We start from the raw sequence: 18236 nt of genomic DNA on the forward strand, positions 1-18236 counted from the left end.
TGATTTCAAATACATTTACTACTTGATAAACAGATGATCAAGAAGTCTACACTATTTTTATTTGGTTGTATTTCCCTGGGTGCTCTTTTATGGCTCTCCTCTCTTATAATCTTCTTATAGGATTAGGGAAGATGTGTTAAGTCATGTCATTTTAAAAACTTCCCAGCAAAAGTGATTTTCACTTGACTACTTATTTTTGGATAGGGTAAAAGGACACAGATAACAGAGGCCTTCACAACTTCTCTTAGGATGGGGGATGTCTGTGCAAAACATGTCACCATAATTATACATAATGTGATACAGCAAACTAAAACTCTAATGAGGAAATAAGTTAACCAAGATTTTTGTAGAATTTGTTTAAGATGCATGTTAATTTAATGAATGACTTTTACCAATACTCTCAGCTACTGCTGTGATGCCCAAAAAAAAATACAAAGAGTGCTGCAAGCCTATTAGACCATGCTCTTTTTTACAGTAGAAAAGACGATTAGTATTAGATCATATATAGGAGTAAACTTAACAGAAGCAAAATCTATTTTCTTTGCTGTTTACGTGTTGCTTACTTTGACTTGAAATATCTGAGAAGTAGCTTGTGGTTGAATATTTTGGCAAAAGCCTGACCTTCCTAAAATCAATTTAACACGTCTAAGAAATGAGTCATTTGTTCCATTACTCTGCCCGTAGTACTCTTTCACATTTGGGAGAATGAATACAGTACATTTCATGGCTTTAGAGAGCAGGATTAATGAGTGCTTTTGGTGCCTAAAGGCGCATTTCCATTACAAGGCAATAATTCTAATCTAATTACTTGAATCCACTCAAAGGAGTGGGTCATTGATCAGGGAGGCCTTATCAACCGAACAAGGCTATTTATCTGGACAAGAATATTTCTTCCTGACATGGTTTTGTTGTTGTCAAAATGTAAATTAAACAAGAGTGGACTTTTATTCTTTTTAGTTTCCATAGTGGGCACAAGTGTCGGCATACGGCTCAAGGCCTGCTAAACCTTGACAATTGGGACGCAGACTTGAAAAGATCTGTTTGTCCTGGCACTGGACTCACATAAATTCATGAGAATTAACAGCCCCTTAAGCCACAGTGGACTTGACAAGCCGACTCTAAAGCTGCTGCTTTGCAAGTGATCCATCCCCACCTCTGAACCCCACTTGAGCAGGGGGCTTGGATTTGGTGGGTGAGCTGTTGGAGTGGCAGGAAGAGTTGGCAAATGCTGATTCACAAAACAAGATGAACTATTTCATTGCAAATGCTGAAAGATGTGACAGAACCAACTCAAAGAGTGATATTCTTTAAAAAATGTCATGGCTGTTTAAAAAAAAAAATGAATGATCATTATCTAAGTTCCTAAGACTTTAAGGAAAAAAACGAAGCCGAAAAATCTCTAATTAGTAGAATCTTTAAAAAACGGTTTCCTCAATTACATTTTTTCACTTTCTACAATGCACAATGTCTTTAAATGATTGAAAGAATTGGAGAGATTTTCAGTCGTCAAAGGGCAAAGCCTAAGCTTAAGCTGGACACCTTTGGTCTTTGATTCCTATGACAGCACAGCATTAAGAACTGGAATTCAGCAATAGTCCATTCAATTCAGTTCAAAATACTTTATTAACCCCCCGAAGGGAAATTAATGTATTGTTAAATTGTGATATAACCACATGGACAAAGGATTACTGTGGGGAAACTTTCTCAAGCACAGAGCTACAGCTACAGCTTCACAATTGCCACTTAAAACTTTACTGTGCAAAAACAATGCTTATGTTGACCTTGGGCTTTGTCTCTGGGCTCTGACACATCTGGCATGGACCGCAACACACAGGAGATGTGTATTGCAGTCAGGTAAATCAGTATTCCTATTTTCTTTTTTGGAAGACACAGGCAAAATGTGCACTGGACCGAAAACTAAAGAGACAGCCCGGACTGATATGTGAAGCTTGTCCAAAAGCCTAGCTCTGTGATGGAGTCATGTTATAGCAGATCATTTCTACTTCAGTGATGGCAGCATTTTTGCAGAGAAGTACACAATCTAAGCTGCCTTCAAGACAACATCTTTTCCAGGTACTAAGCAGGCAGAAAAGGTAGGCATAAGCCTATTGTGCAGTCCTTACCTGTCCCCAGCAGAGAATGTGTGGATAATTTTGAAAACAAAACAATGTGATAGGAATGACACCTGACTATACATACTGCGCCGTGATTGTAGGAAAAATGAGACAGAAATGGTATATGTCATTCTAAAATGTGCAAGACTACAGTGCAAAAGGTGTATATTTGTTAACAGCTGATATGAAATTGGCAAATCCACAAGTTTTCTCCCCCTAATTGAATCGTAGCAGTGTATTTACTCCACTTCCTCAGATGCCTATGGTTGATGCTTACATCAATGACTGTGTTCACTTTCAGGCACCATTGAGCTGTGAAATGTCATAATAAAACAGATGGCCTCCCATTTCCCAGCCTGTTACAGATGTGTTGAGTTTCGCCGGATCATTGTTGCTGTTCTCGGACGGTCAAAAGAGCTGATGTTTGTGTTCATGCACACGGTCACAACATTATGTACACAATTACTATTTTTATTTATTTTTTTAACATTCTGCCTTATGAAAACAGTATACCTAAGAGGCTTAGATGCGCTGAATATATTGTTGCGTTTCAATTAAATGGAGACGGATAATAATCAATGCTATTTCATGCCTTTTATTTCTATTTAAAGGATGCTTTTCTGGACTGACTGGGATGCTACTTTCCCAAGAATTGAGGCTGCATCAATGAGTGGAAATGGCAGACACATTGTGTTCAAGGATATGGAGATTGGGGCGTGGCCTAATGGACTAACGCTGGATCACTTGGAAAAGAGGATTATTTGGACAGATGCACGGTTAGAAATGTCATGTTTTGTGCCAAACCATCAACAATTTTGCTGCCTGCATGACATTGAAAATTGCAAAAAAATCCAAAGCCCCTCAATAAATTTTAAACTTCTCAGTCTGATGGTGGGCATTAAATTATACAGGACATGTAATATTTAGAGATTTGGAAAATTGTGACTTTTTATTTTAAGTGGGTCTTGAACAATTTATTAGTTCCATCAGATTGGCGGGTTTCACTTTTATCTCCCTCCATCTCGTCTTTCAGTGCATTAGAACAGCCGTTTAAACTTTGATATTGTGCTGATCTCTCTTGAACAGCTCCGATGCCATTTTCTCTGCACTTTATGACGGCAGTGGAGTCATTGAGATTCTCAAGGGCCATGAATATCTGTCCCACCCCTTTGCTGTGTCTCTCTTTGGAGGAAATGTCTACTGGACAGACTGGAGGACAAACACTTTGGCAAGAGCCAATAAGTGGACGGGACAAAATGTCACAGTCATCCAAAAGACAAGTGCTCAGCCTTTTGATTTGCAAATATTCCATCCCAGCAGGCAACCACAAGGTGAGAACAATCTGATACCGGTGGAACATGATCAAGGACACAATGTCATGTTTGTATACCAAAATAAAATTACAAAGAAAAAGCAATACATAATTAGTTTCAGCCTCTGCCTCATTCACTTGGGCTGACAGTAAACTGGCCTGTTTATGAATGAAAAAGTTTTTCATGCAGATAATTATCCAGATTGAGTAAATGCCACCTTTTAATGTATGTTTACTATCCAAATGATAGTAATTGGCTCAAGCTGTTATATTAAAGATTTTTAGTCTTCTTTCATGATCGGAATGTAATTAGAGCTGGTAAATAAAATCCACATCTGACCTTAAATACTTTTTACAATGTTTTAATATGAAAATATTTTAGTAATAGAAGAAGAAGAAGTTGTTGCCATTGTACAAAATTATAACGTAAGTCAAAAGCTTCATTAATATTATGTCCTCAATATGCATCTTATCACAGTGGAATTGGTAACCAATTTTGCAGTGAGCTCATTAAGCCAACGATCTGACTGCAAAAGATACACTGCTGATGTGTTATCTGACAAAAGGCCTATGTATTTAAGCCAATTTTTATTTAATATGCAGATGAGCTTCCAAGATATAGTACCACACTTCAAATGAAGAGAATGTAATCTGTTCTCATGTCTTTTTCTTACCAAAATTGTTTGATTAAAGTTTAGTTTTTGATTAATCTATCAAGCAGATCTATTAGAATCCGCACTGGGTTATGAAACTTTTTTGCTATGTGTGCCAAGACTACATGGCTCATGTATCTCTGTCCCTGTCGTCTTTTTGCACATGCCAAGTTTCAGCATTACCCCCATCAGCTGTTTTCATACGTGAGCCACCATTCATAAATGCGCATTAGTGGTAATGAGGTTTACATCTGTTTAGGGATTCCACTGCTTCACCAAAGCTTCATAAGCTAATTTGTTTGTTTTCTTACTGCCATTCTTTACTCTTCATAGGTGTTGTGTGAGTAAATAAGACTTATTTTTCCAGGAACCCAGCACCCTGTCTAGCTGTAACCTTTTAGCCATAACTTTGAGATAAGATGCTCAATTAGATACTGAATATCTGGTCCTGGAAAAATAAGAAGAAAGGGAGGAAGAAGGGGAAAGATGTGATTAAAATTTAGAGAAAGAGGGAACTTGGTTGTCTCAGAGGTAATTAAGCAGATGTCACACTGGTGCTCCACTGGAGGTGTAAACAGTCTGGTACTGCTCCATGAAGGAGATACTTTATCATGAGAACAGGTAAAACGGTGTCAAATTAGAGAGCAGATTGGCCTGACAGTCATCAGAGATTTTAGGCTGATTATAAACAAGTATTAGAAAGAAATTTGGATTTACTGCAGCATTATCAATAGCCAGTAATAAAACGAACTTTTTCTTTTTTCGAATAAGCAATAAAATAACAGAATCATTTTGACAGTGATGCACCCTTGAAACTTAGTCATACATGAATCTAAGCCATAATCACATATAATTATTAATAGTAGCTGCAATAAATGAACTATTTGCTGCAAACAACTTGACTCAGTTGTTTCTGCATGCCAACCCCTCAAAAGAGAGATTCTGAATGACGTGTGCTTTAGAAGTCTATTTTAGTATCCTACCAGCTTCTAGTGCTTCCAGAGCCAGAACAGTATTTTTGGGCTTAAATGAGCAACATTAGGGATGTAGTGGCTTGTAACTAAAAGAGCTCAGGAAATAAACCTTGAATGAGCTTGTTTGATATGAATCATCCAGAGTACGAAGATGGAAAAAATCTTGTTTTTGATGCATTGAATTTGACAATATGGGATGGGAAAAGTAACAAAACTGTAGCTTACTTTGTCTGGTCTCTGACTGAGGTGATTGATTCCAAACAGGCTAGAAACAGTCAGAAATGAGAAGGAAATAGTCATGAGAATTAAATAAACCACTGAAAAAGTGGCGACACTGTGTAAGATGTAAATAAAAACAACATTCAGTGATTTGCAGAAATCATGAACCCATAATATGTTGAGTAGAGCAAAGAGAACATATCAAATGTTGAAAGTGAAACATTGCACACAATTGTGAAAACAATATTAGTTCTTTCACATCTCAAAAAGGCTGGGATATGGGCAACAACAGCCTGAAAATCTAAGTAGTACTAAAACGAAACACCTGGAGGAACATCTTGCAACTAATTAGGTGATTTGGAAACAGGTCAGTGATATGACTGAGTGGAAAAGAAGCCTGTCAGAAAGGCATGAATCTCAGAAGTAAAGATTTTCATCAGTCTGCAAAACAAAAGAAAAAAAATCTGAATTATGTTCCCCTGCACAAAATTGTGGGGTCTTTAAGTATTTCATCTATCTGTCTCAAATTAACGCGTTAATTGCGACTAATTAATCACAGGCATATTATGTTTTTTATTGCTTAATCTATTTTTTAATCTCTAACTTTACTTTTTTCTGTTTGCGATTTGCATTTATTGTGAAATCTGTGTTCGTGTATGGAGGTAGATTTGTGCCTTAATTATTCAATCAAAAAAAGATTACTTCAATCAAATAAATTTTCAATTAAAAAAAATCACTTCAATAAAAAAAATGATTTCAATCAAAGAAAAAAAGTGTTTGAATGCAAAAAAATATTTGAGGCTCAAACATGTCTGACTCTGGGCTGACCAATGGGGAAGCATCCGTCCACTGCGGGACGTTTGTGTCAAAATGATCCAATAAAAAAAAAAAAATCACTTACAATCCAAAAAAAAAAATTAAATCCAAAAAAAAGTGTTGTAATTTTTTGGGTCTCAAATATTTTTTTTGCATTCAAACACTTTTTTCTTTGATTGAAGTGATTTTTTTTTTATTGAAAATATTTTTTTCTTTTTGAAGCAACTTCTTTTTTGATTAAATGATAAAGACACAAATGTCCTACCCATAATATGGCCCAAACACAAAAAAAACTACTTCAATAAAAAAAAGTTGCTTCAAACAAAAAAAAAATTCTATCAAAGAAAACATTTCCAATCAAAGAAAAAAAGTGTTCAAATGCATTTTTTGAGTCTCAGATATTTTTTTTGATTGAATTGATTTTTTTTTATTGAAAATATTTTTTTTTTTTATTGAAGCAATATTTTTTTTGATTGAATAATTAAGACACAAATCTACCTCCATATTTGTGCAGTGAGCCTCTTGTGCTTGAGTTGTTAACGGTGGAAAACAATAGTCGGTCACACCTTCGGTGTGTGGGCGTGGTTAGCTACGCTGGTAGAAGGGGGGGGGGGGTGAGTAGCGGAGAAGAGAGGTGACAACGGAGGAACAGTTGTCGGCCCAGAATGGGGAATTTACATTTCTAAAACGCCTCGAAAGCATCATTGATAAAGGTAGAGTGATATGTGTTCTTTCTGTTAAGGAATTTGTTTACCACCGAAGCAGCTCAAGTTTAGCCCCATAAAGGCAAAGCACCCGGTTACGAGCGCAGCCACAGCTAACGTTAGCAGCAACGACGTTAGCTATTTATTAAGCCACAGCAACCATAGACATACGTAGACGCCCCGTCGAGCGCTGAGCCGTACGGCAACCTCGCCGCCATATTGGATGTGGCAAGACTGCGCTGTAAACTAATACAAGCAAATGGACTTATTTTCATAAAGCGCCTTTCTACAAGAAATGTACGTTGTACGTCTCATTTATTCATTCACACACGCACTAATATACTTGGGGAACAGTTAGGCACCACATATATTTAATTTCCCCAATGGCAAAAATAATAATAATTTATTGATCCCACATAGGAGTAATTCATGTTATATCAGCTATGGAGAACAAGGTAGTACCGAAAAACAATATATATCCCCCCTCACAAAAATAATAAACATATTTTCTCATCAACAAATCTTATTTTAAATTTTTCAAATAACAAAATAACACATTTGAACTATTTTTCAGAGAACAAAATAACATTTGAACCATTTTTCAGACAACAAAATAACATTTGAACCATTTTTCAGACAACATTTTAGTCACACACACAAACACACAAATATGTTATTTTGTTACTTGAAAAATTTAAAATATGTTTATGTAAAATATGCTTTGTTGATGAGAAAAAAAAGTTTCGCTATTTTTCTTATTTTTGTGGGGGGGGGGGGGGTATATATTGTTTTTTGGCACTACCTTGTTCTCTATAGCTGATATAACATGAATTACTCCTATGTGGGGTCAATAAAGTTCTTATTTTTGACATCTGAGAAAATTAAATATATTATATTTGGTGCCCAACTGTTTCCCAAGTGTATTAGTGCGTGTGTGAATGAATAAATGAGACGTAAAACGTAAATTTATTTGTATAAAGGCACTTTATGAAAATAAGTCAATTTACTTACTTAGTTTACAGCGCAGTCTTGCCACATCCAATATGACGGCGTCGTTGACGTACGGCTCAGCGCTCGATGGGGCGTCTACGTATATATGTCTATGACAGCAACACTTCTCCAAACTAAACTCGAGAGCATCCTGAGCATGCGCACGTCTGCGACAGAGAGGCTGGTGAATGTTGTTGCCAAGGGGATGTAAATAGCTAGGACTGCATCTGTTCAAGTCTGTCAAAAAAAATAATAAATTACTTTATAAAGCCACTTTCTTTTGGCTATATATCAATGTTTTGATCTGCCACAATAATGTAATGAATTTAAAAGGAAAACACCTCAAGTTGAGGGCTTTTCTCAGCAATGTTTAGCTAAGATTAAAAAAAAGATTACTTAATTACAGATCTTAATTAATTAATCTCTCAATTGTTTAATCATTTGACAGCACTAATTTCATATGTAATATCCTGAAAAGATGCAGAGAATCAGGAGAAATCTCTATGCACATGAGTAAAAGTTTGAACATCAGTATGAATGATGTTTGGGCAGCTTGTACAGAAACATTCTTATATGTATATAAGGCGTGTAGTACAGGGCTGGGCAAGTCTGGCCCTTGAGGGCCACAGTCCTGCATGTTTTAGATGTTTCCTTGCATCATCACACCTGATTCTAATTAATGGTTGTCACCAGCTTGTCATCAAGGTCTGCACAACTCTGTTGTTGACACAGCTCCTTGTATCATGGTGTGCTGAAGCAGGTACACACCTAAAACATGGAGGACAGCGGCCTTCGAGGACCGACTTTGGACACCCCTGTTTTAGATGTTTCTCTGCTTTAACACGCTTCAAATGAATTCATCATCATCAGTTTGTCATCAAGGTCTGCACATGTCTGTTAATGACACAGCCATTTGTATCAGCGAGTCTTGCAGGGACCCCCAAGGACCAGTACTGTCCAGCCCTGTTTTGGAGCAACATGCTCCCACCCAGACAATGTCTTTTACAGGAAAGGTGTTGCATCTTTCAGTAAGGTGTTCCTAAACTACAGAGTGCATCCATTATAAAAAGCACGGCTTCATATAAAAAGGTTCCAGATTTTGAACTAGCCTGCTTGCAGTCCTGGCCTTTCACAAACTAAAACATTTTGCAAATCATGAAACAAAAGACCACATAGAAACCCCGGGACTGTTGAGCAACCCCAGTCCTGTGGATTGTAGCAGGATAGGATTGGGGCAACATTCCTCTCCTTAAACTCCAGCGACTGGTCTCCTCAGTTTCCCAGACTGTCTTGGATGGCACACAGTATTCATGTTACTATCAAACTATAAGATGCCTATGCATCAGTATGATGTCACATTCATGAAATTGATATGTTGTCTATGTTCAATTTTGGTTCAGATGTTGGGTAAATTATATTTACAAATAATTACATTGTGATTTCTTATTTACATTTTACTCGGTGTCTGTTTTTTTTTTTTAATGGAATTTGGGGGTATGATAAAAGTTATGCTTCAGAAAGCAGAAAAACAAGCTGGAAACCTTTTGTGGATGGAATATCTGTCAAAATCACAATAACTCTTCCAGGTATAATGTTTTTCCTTATGTATATAACAAAACACCAAGAATTTAGCAAAAAATAAAAAAAAAGAAAAAAGTGACTTCTGCATTTTTCGTATTTCTTTTGTTATCATTAATGTTTTCTCATCTCATTGTTACTCTTTTTTGCCATTAATTAAAAGGAGGGATATTTTAGTGATGGCTATTTTCAATCTATTTCAGGTCTAGTAACTGTCCGAGCCAGTCTTGTTGGTCATCTGTATGTTTGGTATTCTCTGTTTTTCTGCTTGTACTGTCAGTCTCCAATCCATGTGAGGACAAGGATGGAGGTGGACCCTGTTCACATTTGTGTCTCATCAATTACAACCACACTGCGTCCTGCACCTGTCCGCACCTCATGAAGCTTTCGGCTAACAAACAGTCCTGCTTTGGTGAGTAAGAACATTTCCCTCATTTGATACACTTAATCTGATCTCATAGGAGTAGACAGTACACTATATTTTTGCTCTTATCTTCCTTTTTTTATTGTCAACAAAATTTACTCCAAGCTTTTATTGTAACACTGATTTAATAAAAAAACAAACAAACACAGAAGTGTCTCACATCAAATGACTGTTTGCTTAATTATCTCACCAGCATTAAAAAAGTTCCTCCTGTATGTGCGACGGTCTGAAATCCGTGGCGTGGACATTGACAACCCTTACATGAACGTCATGACAGCACTGACGGTGCCAGATATTGATGATGTTGCCGTGGTGGACTATGATTCTCAGGAGGAGAGGATCTACTGGGCTGACATTAAAAGTCAAACCATCAAACGTGCTTTCATCAATGGCACCCAAATACAGACCATCATCACCTCAGGTGGGTACCTTCCTGCAGACACATAACATCTTAAGAATGGCTTCTTTTTTTTGTCTCAATTTATTATTCTTGTCTTCTTTTAACATTTCCAGGACCATGCTGATCTTGTTTTATCGTGCTTTTATAGAATCGGTTTTATCTTTCTGTCTTGCTTCATGGTTTGGAAATGCGTCCCTTAAAAACAAAAACTGTTTAAACCAAATTGTGAAATGGTCTAGCAAGCTGATTGGAGAGTCTCAGCTTCAGCTAGAAACCCTGTTTTCTAAACAGTTACAGAGGATAGCTGGCTCGATTTTAAAAGACAACTCCCACCCTGTTAAATGTGAGTTTCAGCTGCTCCATCAGGTCGGAGGTTCAGGGTACCTGCTTGTAAAACTAAACGTTATAAAAATAGCTTTGTACCAGCAGCCATCAGTGCCATTAATAAGTGAGGGAACTGCAACATAACTTTGTATTTATGTTTTGTATTGTTTCCTTTATCTTGTTTTTATGAAAAGGGACATTTTTTATCCTTTTGCTTGGTTTTAATATTTTAGTGTTTTTTTTTCTACTGATGTTTTAACTTATTTTGATTCTTATCTTGGGGCCGTCCTTCTTGTTCTTTGTTCTTTTAGCCAAAGCACTGTTGTCACTTTATATTATCCTGTGTTGTTGAGTGTATGGTTTTATATTGTATGAGGAGGCACTCACTGTGAACCAAATTTACCCAAGGGTACTATAATAAATCTATCTATCTATCTATCTATTCAACTAATCAACTAACAAAAATGGTTATTAATAACAAATATTTATAGTTGTCGCTTAAGTATTAACTGCAAACAAATTAAAGCAAAAATATACACAATAATAACAGACATAATTTATTCAAGATTGTGGTTTCATTGTTCTTATATATATATATATGTATATGAGTCAGGCTTGACTGCGTTTTCATGCACTTCTTTACAGACATAGTGAACTGCCGGGGTCTGGGTTTAGACTGGCTTTCCAAGAACTTATACTGGCTCAGCTCTGAAAATGACGAGTCACAAATCAATGTGGCTCGCTTTGATGGGTCCCTGAAGACGTCCATCATCCATGGCATTGATAAGCCGAGATGCCTTGTAGTGCATCCTGCCAAGGGGTGAGTAGATTAAAGCCATCTGTGCATCTCATGAGTTTATCATCTCTCGTATCAGGAAGCCCTGGCCTCTACTAACCGGAGATCAAAGAGTTGTAAAGAAATGTTACACAAGCTTGATTTTTTTTTTTGTAGTTATTCTTCACTTTTTTGTTTTAATGAACTTCATTAAATACTATTCCTAACTGAAATACAATGTTATTGTGTTTTCTCTAAAAGCAAAATCTATTGGACAGATGGCAACACCATTAACATGGCCAACATGGACGGCAGTAACAGCAAAGTCCTCCACCAGAATCAGAAGGATCCTGTAGGTCAGTGCGAGCTTTACAAAACATACTGGATTTGTGCATTTATTGATACATCCAGCAAAAACCATGGAAATCTGTGTTGCAAGTGCTTCCACTTTACACCTCTTCTCCAATTGATCGGATTCGGGATCTTGTTCTGTGCATTATTTGAACTTTAGAAAATGTATTCATTTACATTTTATTGTGTGTGTGTGTGTCTTAGTTACCCATAATCACAAATATTGAAAAGTGCCAAAATTACCAGTAATAATCCTTTGATGCTTTAATCCAGGAGCCAAGCCGATGTAGGAAATGTTTTCAAAATTAGCTTTTTAATTAGAAAATTACTGGAAATCATGAGATCTTGCACAGAAAAACAAAACATTACCAGAATTGCAAAAGTCTGCCACCAGTGCAGCACCATTCTAGACTATTGACCAAGACTGCGCATTCTCAGTTAAGATAAATATGAAGTTGTTTGTTTATTTTGTTCAGATATGCGGTAAAAGAGATGTTGCCTTGAGGGGGTCTTCGATCAGTTGTCGCCTTCTTCAGAAGCGTCTCACTGATAGCTACAGGACTGTGTAATAGGGAGAGGGACGAGGGGCGCTTCATCCTTTTCCATGTGTGGGACGCCCATTTCAGAAAAAATAGGACGGCCGGGGTCATGGTGCGTTTGGGGGGCGCTCAGGTCCGTGGTGCCTGCTACCACATGCCATTACGTTTGGCCCAACGGACCAGGCAGCTCTGGTGGGCGGGCTGCGTATGCCGGCTGTCAAATCCTGCCAGTTGACGTTACATGCTGTCATGTGACGCTTCTGAAGAAGACGGCAGCTGATTGTCGAAACCGAGAAAGTAACATCTATTTTACAGCAACTCAAGTTTAACAAGAATACATGATTAACATATTTGAAATAAGATGGGTTACCGATTTGAAAGAATTGAAATTATTTACTGTAGATAAATTCTCCTAGCAACAGAAACACAGTTGACTTGTTTAATGTTGTTGCTACCAGAATCAAATGCATGGACTAAAGTATGTTTGGAAGGTGTGGCGGCAGCAAGCATTTAAGTACCACAAACACATTGACTTTTTTTTTTTTTTTCTCTTTTTTGATTATCAAAGCTGTATAGTCAGCTGTGCATATTGTGTAATTATGTATTATTTATTTTGCATTCACTTTAGTCAGCTGCAGTAATTCTTTTAAGTCCTGTGATGGACTGTCCAGGGTGTGCCCGGGGCATTGCTAATGGCAGAGCCAATGGCAGATTGGATAAAACTCCTGTCCTCCTTACAAGGCACAGTGTGTTTTTCTTGTCATTCTAAGAAGATATAATTCTTAAAACTGTAGTTGAAACATATTTATTTCATGTAGGTCACATTATGTGCCAAAAAGAATTGACCTGGTATAAAAACTTGCACCTGCTATAAAAGTGCATCAACACAGACAACAGTGGACATGTCACTCTTAGAGTTGATACAAGTATTACATTATAAACCTTAGTTTTCCTGTGGAAAATTAATTAAATCCTAAAATAAAAAATGAATTATGAAAGCTTTACGAAAGCTTTAATGATAAAATCCGCCGTGTGTGACCCAGGAAACTTTTGTTAGTGAAGTGAGTGACACTAGAGCTCCAAATGTCACTCGTGAAGCTGACTGACACGATTGTCATCGTGCGTAAGGCTTTGGAGGTGTCTGTATATTGTTTAGTATAACTACGACGGACATTCATCAAATATTTACGACTCAGAAGCACATACTGTGGATCCAAGCAGCTAACAACATGTTTAAACCTGATGTCTTATACAACAAAAAGCGGCTGATGATCAAGCCCTATGAATCCATTACCTTAGGATGTATTTCTTTCTTTTTCTTGCTGTTGTTGCTGTCATTTATAGGTCTCTGTTATGTTCAGCTGAGTTAGTGCCGTTGCTGTACGCTTCTTTTCTTTCTCTGCCTTAGCAGCAGCCAACTTTGGTAACGCAACATACTCCTTCTACTGAGAAACTTTCAAATGTCTCTGTCCTCTGGTCAATGTTCAGGGACTTAAAGATCACAGTACCTAAAAGAGAGAAAAAAAGAAGAGTTTTCATCCTTCAATTAATTAAATTCAATTTTATTTATATAGTCAGGGATTAAAGTTCTCCGTCTCTAGACGGATTTCCGTCAATTGGAAAATGAGGGAAGAAAAAAAACAAACAAAAAAAAAAAAGCTTTGCCTGTGCGTTTTGTTGTGGTACAGTTTAGACTAGCCAATTAAATCATGTTAGGCATTAAACTGACGCTGTTGTAAACCAATAAAGCTGCCAGCGCCTTGGATTAGCCAATCAAAAACAGAGGAGGCGGTGTTGGATCAGTAAGGGAAACTTTGGAATTTGGGGACAAGGATTGGCTCTAAGGGCTGGGTCGGTCGGGCTGGGGTGCGAAGCGGGGCTGGGCTCGAGCCGCGGCTGGGGGAGCAGTCGCCCCGTCGCCCTCCTCCCCCCCGCCGCCGGAGGCGCGGTCGTCCGGCCCGCCTCGTGGGGGGCCTCTGTCCAGCGGCGTTTGCGCGTCGTCGGGCGGGGGTCTTTCATGCGGGGCGGTGTCCGGCGCCGCGCGGAAGGCGGACCGGTGGGGGGGATCGGGTACGGCGGATGGCGGCGGCGGCTCTGGACGCGCGCCGGGCCCTTCTCGCGGATCTCCCCAGCTGCGGTGCCCGTCGGGGACCCGTTAACGCGGGCCCCCGGCAGGTCGCCTCTAGGTTTACCACCTTTCAGAAATAGAAATAAGGAACGCCTGATTTCAGCAGCGCATGCGCCAAAAAAAGGGACATCCCCAAAACTTCTAAACTGCATAGAAATATATTTATTTTATATGAAAAAACTAAATGCTTTAATTTAAAGTTTAAAGTGCTTTAATAGCATTGGACTTGCACGACTGTACAGACAGACAACCATACCAGTAACTGAAATAGTCTCCTATGCTATGTCCACATCAGCCCAGATGTAGAATATAACCTACAGGTGAAGGTCGGAACATTAGAATATGGTGTAAAAGTTAATTTATTTCAATAATTCAATTTAAAAGGTGAAACTAATATATTACATAGTCTCAATGCATTCAAAGCAAGATATCCTAAGCCTTTATTTGTTATCATTTTGATGGTTGAATTGTTTATTGATTTCATAAAATCAATTTTTTTGAGATTTTTTATTTGGGGTTTTCATAAACTGTGAGCCATAATCACCAAAATGATAACAAATAAAGGCTTGAAGTATCTTACTTTGAATATGGGTAATAAAATATTTGTTTCACCTTTAGTTGAATTTACTAATGAAGTTTTGCGATATATTCAACTTTTCCGACCTTCACATGTAGATTATGACATCAATAAATAAGAGCATAATATGTGTCTGTATTGGTTCAATACGGAACGCAACTTTTAATTCACAATTACGTAACAATTACGTATTCCTCGGCCGGCGTCTAGCAGCTAAACTTAGAACTGGTGCGGACCAGGGGAATCCCACTGTTTAATAAAACAAAGCATCTCAAAGGCCCACGGGGGGTGTTGACGCGATTTTGAAAAACCTTCTTCTCAACAATAACATCATCTCTTTGTCTGCACTAACACCATCATTGATGGTCCATGAAACAGTCCAGGATGCTTTCATCACCTTGGCCAAAGCCTTGCCAAGTGCAGTGACATCAGAGCAGCCGGTCAACTGGATGAAGAAGTGCGAGATTACCAGGTTGACTCAGATCTAGGAGAACAGGCCTAAGGCTTTAATGAGAGGACTGCACACATTGATGTGGACTATAAATTAAAAGCAAACTGACAATAATAAAACTACTCAAAATCACCTTCCTCCTATAAAATGCTATTGGTCTCGAGTATTTAAATAGTGTTGGTTAAAGCAGTGATTCTTAACCATAGGGCCGCGGCCCACACTTGGGCCGCGAGCGCCATCTAGTGGGCCGCCAAAAAAAATTCAGTTTTGTACGTGTGGGCCGCGGGGGCCCCGGGACTGCATAGCAACTCCCAACCAAATGAGGAGAAGAAGACACTCAGCTAGCTGTACGTGTAATAGTAAGAGAAATGGTGTGTCTTTACAGAGAAAATCCTTCATTTTGCACAGAGTAGGTTTAGATCCGCCAGGATTAGGGATCGATTAATTGGGTCTGCGCCCAGAGCGAGCGAGCGCGGCGTGCTCATTTATCCCGGCGTGTGCCCGCGGCCGGGGAGGTCGGCTGAGGCTGCCGCTCGGGCGGTGGGCTCCGTCGTTACTGCTGAAGGATGGTAGATGTAGATGCGTGGGCTGTCGCGTCTGCTGGACTGGACTGTTCGGGCTTTCGAAAAAGCATCAGAAAGTAACTGCTGCAGCGCGATCAGAGAGCTGCGGTGCGGGCTGTGCCCGTCGCAGCTGATCAGGCTCGGATGAACCCGACACACTGAGTCCTGACAACTTATTAATGTAAATAACTTAAAGTAAAATCAAACTAAGTCCTCGCTGTATTTTTAAATATGCAACCCGGAATGGACAAATTCATCCTGTTCAGTCTTCCCACTGGGACAAAACCAGTGTCTCATACGTTCAGAGACCGTGGCGTTCAAAGTGCGAAAGTGAAACGCCACTGAAACAAAACACAAAGATTTTCATCAAACATATCCACTCAAGTCTGAACTGAAGTCACAGAAAAATAAGCTGAGCATCTTAAAACACCCATGTTTGGGTCCAGATACAGCTGTGAAGCAGCTTTCTCCACAGTGAACATAATTAAAACTGAATATCGTTTCAGGCTCATCAATGAGCACCTCCACATGCATATGAGAACCTGAACCTGAACCTTAAATTGTTAAGATGTGTTTATATTAATTTAGTATAAAAATGTGTTGAGACAATTAACAAAGAAAAGGGGAAATTCAAACTGCTGGTAGAGAAATAAAATAAGATAGCATTTGAAAAATAAAATAAAATCTACTTTATTTTTAAGAGAAAAAAATATGTTTAATTCAAGTTAAACATGTTAATTGGCAAATATGTACTTTTTTAATATAACAGTCAGATGCAGATGTTGATACAACTATGAGGCTACTTGAATATATATACACACACACACACACACACACATATATATATATATATATATATATATATATATATATATATATATATATATATATATATATATATATATATATTATGATGTTCTGGACCTTCGCTTGAGTAAATTTTCTCTAAATGGACCTCTTAAAGTTGAATACCCCTGCTATACAGTGTTATATATATTTAATGGGCCCCGGGCCACTCTGTACTGAAAAAATTGGGCCCCAAGGTCAGAAAGGTTAAGAACCCCTGGGTTAAAGTCTTCTTCACCTTAAATGCTGTATTAGAAAACAGAAGGGCTAATACAGCATTAAAATTTTTTACTTGAAACTTTTGGGAAGCGGCCGCACGGCAGAAAAGGGGCCATTCTTAAAGTGTGGTGCAGCGCATAGATGACGGGAATATGAACTGGCATGAAAAAAAAATTTCAGTCAAAAATATTTTTTTTGCTTTAATCCCTGTATAGTGCATATACCAATACAAGTTATCTTTTAAGAGACCCAGAACATGATCCCCGAGCAATTATTACATAATAGCAAGGAAAACCTCCTGTAAAGGCCAAAGAACAGTTCATAGTTTGTAACTGTTAACATGATTGAAAATGTGTTACATAAGTTCATGATATATAATTTCATATACATTATATGTGTTAAAAAGATACATTATTTGATTTAGGATTACATAGAATAGTTAAAATGTAAAAGTATATAAGAATTCATGTGTTTATGTATGTGATTTAGAAGTTATTGATAAAAGGTGTACTTGTCCCTTAAGAGTTACCTTCACACCTGCCATTGATTGCCTGTGGTGGATGAAGGAGATTCAGTCAGAGCTTGAGAGCTGTGGAAGCAAATGGTTTTCTTACCTCTCTCCTTTTGCAATTAGTTACAAAAGGTGTTTTTTGGCCAGCTTACTTTTCTTGCCAGTGGATGTACATTCTGGGAATGAATAATAAAACGGAGATCCTTATTTTTGTTTTACTACAACGTTTCTGGAGTGAACTTTTTTGATCTGTGTTGCTAGGCTAGCAACGAAACCCACTTGTGGACGTAGCTTCTTGCTAACGATTGACTGGGACAGAGTAAGCCATAAGCAATTATCTCAAGTTCTAATTTAAACCTCTACACCTCCCTTTAAAAATTAAGGAATTCTTCACGGATTCGTGTCGAAAACAGAGACGACTGACTATATATTAAAGCATAATACTAAATATTAAAGACACCTGTGGTATTAATTAAAAAACATGTTATTTCAACTTGTCGCTAAGATAAGATTATTTCGGCCTGGGACGGGGGACCATGTGAGGGACTGATTCTAGGGATACCAACTAATTTGTCCAGGCCAGTTTCATTTGGTTTTTCAGATGATACTGTTGAACCACAATTCAAAAGCCTGATTCCCATTAGTGAATGTTCAGTAAATTAACAAACAGCCGAATGCTGTTCAGTAAATGATTATTTATTTTGTTTTTTTTATCAGTTTCAACTTATTTCAGTGACTGTTTTGATTGTTTTTTTTTATTAATGGAAT

The 18236-nt window shown here is 38.0% G+C and overlaps 1 protein-coding gene across 1 annotated transcript in view; it reads left to right on the top strand.

The window, feature by feature from the left end:
- lrp1bb (low density lipoprotein receptor-related protein 1Bb) overlaps nucleotides 1-18236 on the top strand; it is a 520571-nt gene that overhangs the window by 319872 nt on the left and 182463 nt on the right. The window contains exons 28-33 of the mRNA XM_061722939.1: nucleotides 2726-2890; nucleotides 3201-3445; nucleotides 9641-9772; nucleotides 9978-10205; nucleotides 11154-11328; nucleotides 11545-11639. Of these exons, the coding sequence (XP_061578923.1) occupies nucleotides 2726-2890; nucleotides 3201-3445; nucleotides 9641-9772; nucleotides 9978-10205; nucleotides 11154-11328; nucleotides 11545-11639 (1040 nt within the window). The remainder of the gene's footprint in view (nucleotides 1-2725; nucleotides 2891-3200; nucleotides 3446-9640; nucleotides 9773-9977; nucleotides 10206-11153; nucleotides 11329-11544; nucleotides 11640-18236) is intronic.

This window comes from Cololabis saira, chromosome 6 (genome assembly GCF_033807715.1).
Source record: "Cololabis saira isolate AMF1-May2022 chromosome 6, fColSai1.1, whole genome shotgun sequence".
NCBI classification, from domain to species: Eukaryota; Metazoa; Chordata; class Actinopteri; order Beloniformes; family Belonidae; genus Cololabis; species Cololabis saira.